The sequence below is a fragment of the Erythrolamprus reginae genome, chromosome 1, assembly GCF_031021105.1.
Source record: "Erythrolamprus reginae isolate rEryReg1 chromosome 1, rEryReg1.hap1, whole genome shotgun sequence".
NCBI classification, from domain to species: Eukaryota; Metazoa; Chordata; class Lepidosauria; order Squamata; family Dipsadidae; genus Erythrolamprus; species Erythrolamprus reginae.
In genome coordinates this window covers 51,985,534-51,993,995 of record NC_091950.1, presented here as the reverse complement: position 1 = coordinate 51,993,995, position 8,462 = coordinate 51,985,534, and the positions used below count along the sequence as shown (strand labels likewise).

Sequence of the window (8,462 nt, the reverse complement as noted above, 5' to 3'; positions counted from 1 at the left end):
CGGGCGAGCGGCGAAGGGCGGTCGAGCGGGTGCTGGGGAGGGCTTCTCGCCCTCCCGCCAGCAAGAGGGGGAGCGAACGGCATGGGCAGGCGAAGGGCGGGCGAGCGGCAGCGAGGAGTTTGCGTGGGCGGTGGGGAAACTCCTCGCTGATGCCAGCAAGAGGGGGAAGACCCAGGGAAGCCGCCCAGCAGCTGATCTCCCGGTTGCCATCTACGCATGCGTGCCCATAGAAAAAAAGGGCACGCATGCGTAGATGGTATTTTGACTTCCGGGTTGAAAAATCGCAAATTACCCTGTTCGCAATGGTCGGGGACGCAATAACCGGGGGATCACTGTAATTTATTTAATTTTGGAATGTTCCGTTGCATGAATTCGAGCAACTGTGGTTCATTCAGTAATGGGTTTAAAACTAACAATATACAGGTACTATTCATTTTATGATCACAATTGGAAGCAGAATTTCTGCTGTCAAGCAAGGTGGTTAAATGAGCTTATCTGCTATGTTTGTTAAGCGAATCACTGTTGTTTTTAAGCAGATCTGATTTCCCCCATTGACTGCTTGTCAGAAGTCAGCTGGGTAGGTTTCAAATAGCAATCACATGAACCCAAATGCTGCAACCATCATGAATACATGCAGATTGCCAGGACTCACAGGATTGGCCTTTTTCATGTCCCTTTGGCCAGAGAGTATTGGTTGACGGGGCTGCGGGGAAGGCCTTCTTTGTGATGGCTCCAGCTCTCTGGAACCAGCTATCCCTTGAGGGCCATCTTGCCTCCACCTTACTGGCCTACTGGAAGACCTGGCTTTGCCGGCAGTCCTGAGGCCGTTAATAAAATTGATACCATTTTGATCCAACCACTAAGGATATGAATGATTTCTTAATTTATTTATTAATTTGACTTCTATGCTGCCCAATGGGTTTTAGATTATTTTATATTGGGGTATTTTTGTTGTACGCCACCTAGAGTCCTGAAGGAGTTGGGCAGCCTATAAGTGTAAGGCAGTGTTTCCCAACCTTGGCAACTTGAAGATATTTGGACTTCAACTCCCAGAATTCCCCAGCCAGCAAATGCTGGATGGGGAATTCTGGGAGTTGAAGTCCAGATATCTTCAAGTTGCCAAGGTTGGGAAACACTGGTGTAAGGGACCAATTGTTAAGCCACTTTTTTTAGTACTGTTATAACTTAGAACAGTGACTAAATGAATAGCTTGTATGTTAACTTACAGCTAAGTAAACCTATCTTTAAAAACAGCCTAAAACACATATGTGATGGTCCTGTTAGATAATTGACTCATATTCAGAAATGTCAAAACATTATGTTTTTGATTTGAATGTAATAAGATAACAGTTTTTTAATACGAGATAAAATCCATGATACCATAAATGGGGAACTTTGCTTTCTCTTTTTGCTGACTGCATTTATATACATTTGCATACTCATTATTTCTTAGAAACTACTAGCCTGCTGTTCATGCACTTATTTGAGAGTCTTCAATGAAATAAAACGCTGGTTGCAAAATGCTACTAAAATACAAGATTCAACAAGATTGTATTAGGTTTGCTTTTAACTCCTTAAAAATATTGATATGTCACAGTAGATCAAACTTGTCAAAATGTATTGAAAACAGGAGAGCCAGTTTTGCCTAGTGGTTAAGGCTGTAGAGTAGAAAGCATAAAACCATGAGTTCAAGTTCCACTTCAGCCATGAAAGCTAGATGAGTGACTTTGGGCCAGTCGCTCTCTTTCAGCCCAATGCACCTTACATGATTATTGTGGAGGAAATAGGAGGAGGAAGGAATGTTCCTAAGGTGGACTACCTTCTATCACGTAGCTTCCAGTGACCGATAATGGCCCACAGAATTGGTCTTCTACGGGTCCCGTCAGCTAAACAGTGTTGGTTGGCGGATCCTCGGGGGAGGGCCTTCTCTGTGGCTACTCCAACTCTCTGAGAACCAGTTACCTCCTGAGACTACCCCCACCCTACTGGCCTTCCAGTAAAGACCTGGCTTTTCTGGCAGGCCTGGGGCCATTGATCTGATGGTGGTAACCATTGAGATCCAGCCATAAATGGTATGCATGGGTTAACTGTTGTATTTAAATTGTTTTTAAAATGTTTTTAGAAGTTTTAGTATTATTTGGAAGTTTTATATTTTTGGGTTGTGAGCTGCCCAGGATCTCTAGGGAGTTGGGTGGCATAAAAATTGAATTAATGAATTAATGAACAAATGTTGAATATGTTCACTGCCTTGAATTATTTATACAAATGATAAAAGCAAGATAAAAATAAAGAAATTATGAATGCAAATCTTCAACCTTACAGTATCATTCCCAATGATTTTCTCTTCTGAAAATATGCCATCATTTAACATAAAATTCTACTTTTAATGTCTTCATTTTTGTAACAACTGTTGTGAGCATAAAAATAGCAATTGGATTTCTCTATAAATAGACTCAACTGGTGAATTATTTAGCATGTCATGTAAGCCAGATAAACAAACCAGAGAGAAATAATGATTGAATTCCTTGTCCATAAAACCCACTAAACAAGCCACAGTTGGAGCTGCCTGTAAGTTCTTACCATGAGTGGCTATATGGCAGTCATGACTACAATAACATTTTATTACTAATAATATTACTATTAATATTTAGTAATATATGATATTAATAATAAATATAATATTACTAATAATATTTATTAGCTGCCCTAAGTCCCTAGGGAGTTGGGAAGCATAGGCATTTAATTAAATAAATAAATGTAAATAAATAAATAACATTTGTTTTAAATCTACTGATGACTTGTCTTATGAGTCTTGTATTTTGGGAATCTTAATTATGCTTTTTAATTTCCCTTTAAGGGCAACAATGTAGCTCCTTATCATTGTCAGATGCCTTTAAACATATATGGCGAATCGGAAATTCAACCAATTCAAATCTTTCATGAAAATATTAAAAAGGGGAGGAAATATATCCACTTATTAGCCAGTTTACATCGATAAACAGGGACATAGATATGTTTCTGGGGTAAATTCTATTGTTTTAAATGCTCCCAAAGCTGCAAAGAATCCTAATGGATTAGCATGGTCTCTCTTGTAATTGAGACCTTTCTGGAGAAAATTATGTTCTGCAGTAGATAGTGAGGAGATGGACACGTTCACCACCCGTTGGGTCTGGGGCCACTTTATATCTGGCATTTAGTTTGAGTAGTTTGGTTTTCCTTTTTCCAGCTTGTCTCTGGGAAGGAGTCTTGATGATAGTTATCAGCCTTTCTGGTATGATTTTATTTATTTATTTATTGGATTTGTATGCCGCCCCTCTCCGCAGACTCGGGGCGGCTAACAACAATGATAAAAAACAGCATGTAACAATCCAATTAATAAAACAACTAAAAACCCTTATTATAAAACAAAACACACACACAAACATACCATGCATAATTTGTAATGGCCTAGGGGGAAGGAGTATCTTAACTCCCCCATGCCTGGCGATAAAGGTGGGTTTTGAGTAATTTGCGAAAGACAAGGAGGGTGGGGGCCTTTCTAATCTCTAGGGGGAGTTGATTCCAGAGGGCCGGGGCTGCCACAGAGAAGGCTCTTCCCCTGGGGCCCACCAAATGACATTGTTTGGTCGACGGGACCCGGAGAAGGCCAACTCTGTGGGACCTTATCGGCCGCTGGGATTCGTGCGGTAGAAGGCGGTTCCAGATATATTCTGGCCCAATGCCATGTAGGGATTTAAAGGTCATTACCAACACTTTGAATTGTGACCGGAAACCGATAGGCAGCCAGTGCAGGCCACGGAGTGTTGCAGAAACGTGGGCGAATCTAGGGAGCCCCACGATGGCTCTCATGGCCGCATTCTGCACGATCTGAAGTTTCCGAACACTTTTCAAAGGTAGCCCCATGTAGAGAGCGTTGCAGTAATCGAACCTCGAGGTGATGAGGGCATGAGTGACTGTGAGCAATGACTCCCTGTCCAAATAGGGCCGCAACTGGTGCACCAGGCAAACCTGGGCAAACGCCCTCCTCGCCACAGCCGAAAGATGATGTTCCAATGTCAGCTGTGGATCGAGGAGGATACCCAAGTTGCGAACCCTCTCTGAGGGGTCAGTAGTCCCCCCCCCAGGGTAATGGACGGACAGATGGAATTGTCCTTGGGAGGCAAGACCCACAGCCACTCCGTCTTGTCTGGGTTGAGTCTGAGTTTGTTGACACCCATCCAGGCCCCAACAGCCTCCAGGCACCGGCACATCACTTCCACTGCTTCGTTGACTGGACATGGGGTGGAGATGTATAACTGGTCTGTTGGAGTTGTTCTTGAGGTTTTCCATGGTATACTGATATTTGTTTTGTCAAACATATATCCATGATCATGAGCTATATCATTTTCCACCTATTTTCTTAGGGTATTTTCCATCCAGCTGTGCAGTTTATTGGAGGTTCGTATCTGACACTGATAGAGAGGGCATGTTGTCATAGGTGCATGAGCAGAAAGAATACTTGTTCCTTGGTAGAAGTGTGCCTACGTGCAAATTTGTCCCATTTATATGTTTTCTGAAGTGTCTGATACCCATATGTGGTGCCAATGGAAGAAAATATTTGTAGCTCAGGTATGAACTTTGAAGTTCTTGGTATTCTTTGAGCTTGGTTATTTTCTTGCAGATGTTTCATTACCAAACTGGGACAATTGAGTGGGGCTTCTCTCATTTTATTTACAGGTAATATACACTGCTCAAAAAAATAAAGGGAACACTTGAACAACACAACACTCCAAGTAAATCAAACTTCTGTGAAATCAAACTCTCCACTTAGGAAGCAACACTGATTGACAGTCAATTTCACATGCTGCTGTGCACATTTAACTTTGTACAGAGCAAAGTATTCAATGAGAATATTTCATTCATTCAGATCTAGGATGTGTTCTTTGAGTGTTCCTTTTATTTTTTTGAGCAGTATACATTTAGATACAGACTTATAATCACATTGGAGCACAAAGTTGCTTTTGTTAAGTCAGTTTTGCCCCATTTTACCATCATTCTTATCTTAGTTGTTAAGTGAATCACTCCAGTTGATAAGTTAGCAACCGGTTGTTAAGTGAATCTGGTTTCTCCATTGACTTTGCTTGTCAGAAGATCACATGATCTTGAGACACAGCAACGGTCCTAGATATGAATCAGTTGCCAAGCATCTGAATTTTGATTACATGATTATGGGGATACTGCAAAATAACTATGAAAAATTGTCACAACTAACATTTTTCAGTGCCATTGTAATTTTTTATTTATTTATTTGGATTTGTATGCCACCCCTCTCCGAGGACTCGGGGAGGCTCTCAGCATATACAAGAAACAATAATAAACAATCTAATTAATAATACATTAAAAAACAATCCTAAAAATTGTACTTTAATAAACTTCCACTAACCATTCATTCTACAATCATTTGAACTGTTGTAAGTTGAGGACTATCTGGCTTTGTCCTGTAAATATTGGTAGGAGTGTTCTTGGTGGTTCTTTGAATAAGCTGTTGTTTACAGTTAAGTTGTTAACATTTTGTAGAAAAGAAAAAGCAGGCATGGACAAATGATTAACTTGCTATTACAGAAAAATGGGAAGTTTCAACAAAATAATTGACTACAGACAGATTTACCGTAGTTTTCAATAATTCCCATATTATAACTCAGAAGAAGTGTAATTCAGAAAAAGTTTTAATATAAATGAAAAATATGTGATAAAACGGAATTTGAAAATGAATTATATACACATATAACAAACCAGTGATTGTTAAAATGTATACACTTTTGTTGAAAATCGAAACCGAGGAAGAACAAATTAAAGAATGTGTGGTAAAATGGGCCAAGAATTTTGGTTAAAATATTTAGCTGAATCAATGGGAGAATATAGTCAAAAGATCTGAAATTCACATCTTGCAATGTAACAGAAAACTTTGGAAAAATGATTCATTGTTGTTTTATTGCTCAGCAGAACGAGAATAAAACAATGAATATTATGAGATGGGTCAGCTATTTTAACTTTTTTTAAAAATTCATTTTTTAAAATCTTGAATCCTTTGTTATCTTGTATCTAGAAATTAGTTTAGGTTTTATGTGTGTATTCTGGCCCATGACTGGAATACATTACAGGGAGCATTGGAGAACTGCCAGAGGACTGGAAAAGAGCTGATGTAGTTTCCATCTTCAAAAAAGGAAAAAAAATAGATCCAGGAAGCTACAGACCTATCAGCCTGACCTCAATACCAGGGAAGATTCTAGAAAAGATAATCAAGCAACAAATCAGCAAACACCTAGAAGCAAACAAAGGAATAACCAAAAGCCAGCATGGGTTTGTCAAATACAGATCATGCCAGACTAATCTTATTGCATTCTTTGACAAAGTGACAAAATTAGTGGACCAGAGGAATGCTGTCGATATAATTTACTTGGACTTCAGTAAGGCATTTGATAAAGTAGATCATAATCTACTACTAGATAAAGTAGAAAAATGTGGGTTAGATAGCAACACCACCAGATGGATTCGTAACTGGCTGACCAACTGCACTCAATGTGTAGTCCTCAATGGAGGGAATGTATTCAGTGGAGTACCCCAAGGCTCTGTTTTAGGCCCAGTACTCTTCAACAACATCATCAATGACTTGGGCAAGGAGACAGATGGGGAATTCATCAGATTTGCAGACACCAATCTAGCAGAAATAGTCAACACTCCATAAAATAGGCATAAGATACAAAGGGATCTAGACAGACTTAAAGATTGGACGCTATCGAACAAATTCAATGGTGCAAAAAGTAAGGTTTTACATTTAGGCAAGAAAAACAAAATGCACATGTATATGTGGTAGCTTGCTCAACAGTAGTAATTGTGAGAGGGATTTTGGAGTCCTAGTGAAACAATGATTTAAATTTGAGTCAAAATTTAGCTGCTAAAAAAGCCAATAGAGTTCTAGGCTGCATTAACAGAGGGATAGAATTAAGATCACGTGAAGTGTTTATGCTGTCACTACAGACATAAATAGTTAGCTTGTATTAAGACATGTTTCTTTAAGACATTGCATTGGGGAATTGTAGTTAGATTGCACTCTGGGTAATGTAGCTTTGCATGTGACCACAACTGTGTATTCCTATTGGCTTTCACTTGGCATGAGGGATAATTGGAAAGAGCATCCCAGCAGGTTCTTTGTTATTCACTAAGAAAGCCAGCATGTACAAGCAACATGTAGAACATATTTGAAATGATTTTTAATGCACTTGTTTCAGTTTAAAAGATGTTTTAAACTAGAGCTGCTCTGAGTCTCCAGAGAGGGGCGGCATACAAATCTAATAAATAATAATAATAATAATAATCATAATATTGTGAACATAAACGCCCAAATGACATTTCCTCTTTTTAAAAATTAAATTGATGCCGTGGTTTCAGTCTGCATGTGACACCATCAAGTGGCCTCAAGGTTCCCATATCTTGAATTTTAAAGCTCTGTGGTGGAGCCAGCTCAAATTCAAACCTCTGCAGAAATTTGGCCATCAGCACTTTTGCTTCCATCTTGCATAAAAAAGAAGAAGAAGAAAGTTTTAATATTTTTTATTTATTTTATTGTATTTATTTATATATTTGTCAAACAATTACAGGATGGTAATTTGTATAAATAAAACATTAGAAAAGTAATGATAGAAGACAATAGAACAGTAGGACAGGGACGGTAGGCATGCCCCTTACAGACCTCTTAGAAAGGGAGAGAGGTCAGTTGTAGATAATCTAAGGTTAAAGGTTTTGGGGTTAGGAGTAGAAACCGCAGAATCAGGTAGTGCATTCTAGGCATTGATTATTATATAGTCATATTTTTTGCAGTGTAGTTTAGAGTGGTTGACAATTAGTTTAAATCTATTATGTGCTCGTGTATTGTTGCGGTTGAAAGTGAAGTAGTCACTAACTGGAAGGACATTTTGTTATATGATTTTATGAACTATAGTTAAGTCAGAAAGGAGATGACAGATTTGTAATCTGTTTAACCAAAGAATTTCAAGTCTTTTTGTTTAAACACACACACATACACACATTTTGACCTCTCCATTCAGGGACTGGACATTAGCTCAGAAATTAGAGCTTTCTCTACCCCTTACTGTTGTCCCTGAATGGTAGTAGTAGTAGTAGTAATAATAATAATAATAATAATAATAATAATAATAATAATAATAATAATAATAATAATAAAATAAAATAATAATAATAACAACAACAACAACAATAATAATAATAATTTATTAGATTTATATGCTGCCCCTCTCTGAGGACTCAGAGCAGCTCACAACAATAATACATGTACAAATCTAATGTTAAAAAACAATTTTAAATCCATTATTATAAAAAAGAAAAGAATCACACAACCTAACAAGCCATACATATAACCATAGTAGCTGGGGATATGTTAATTTCCCCATGCCTGGCGACATAGG

General features: G+C 38.4%; 2 protein-coding genes across 3 annotated transcripts in view; one reads left to right on the top strand and one right to left on the bottom strand.

The window, feature by feature from the left end:
- The first annotated feature begins 1,192 nt into the window (after window positions 1–1,192).
- EML1 (EMAP like 1) overlaps window positions 1,193–8,462 on the top strand; it is a 277,513-nt gene continuing 270,243 nt past the window's right edge. The window contains exon 1 of the mRNA XM_070752543.1: window positions 1,193–1,199. The gene's annotated coding sequence lies outside the window, so the exon portion shown is untranslated. The remainder of the gene's footprint in view (window positions 1,200–8,462) is intronic.
- The window catches only part of CYP46A1 (cytochrome P450 family 46 subfamily A member 1), a 36,922-nt gene continuing 33,712 nt past the window's right edge, over window positions 5,253–8,462 (bottom strand). For both annotated transcript variants that reach the window (XM_070752442.1, XM_070752433.1), the window contains exon 15: window positions 5,253–7,551. In XM_070752442.1, the coding sequence (XP_070608543.1) occupies window positions 7,399–7,551 (153 nt within the window). In that variant the 3' untranslated portion in view covers window positions 5,253–7,398. The remainder of the gene's footprint in view (window positions 7,552–8,462) is intronic.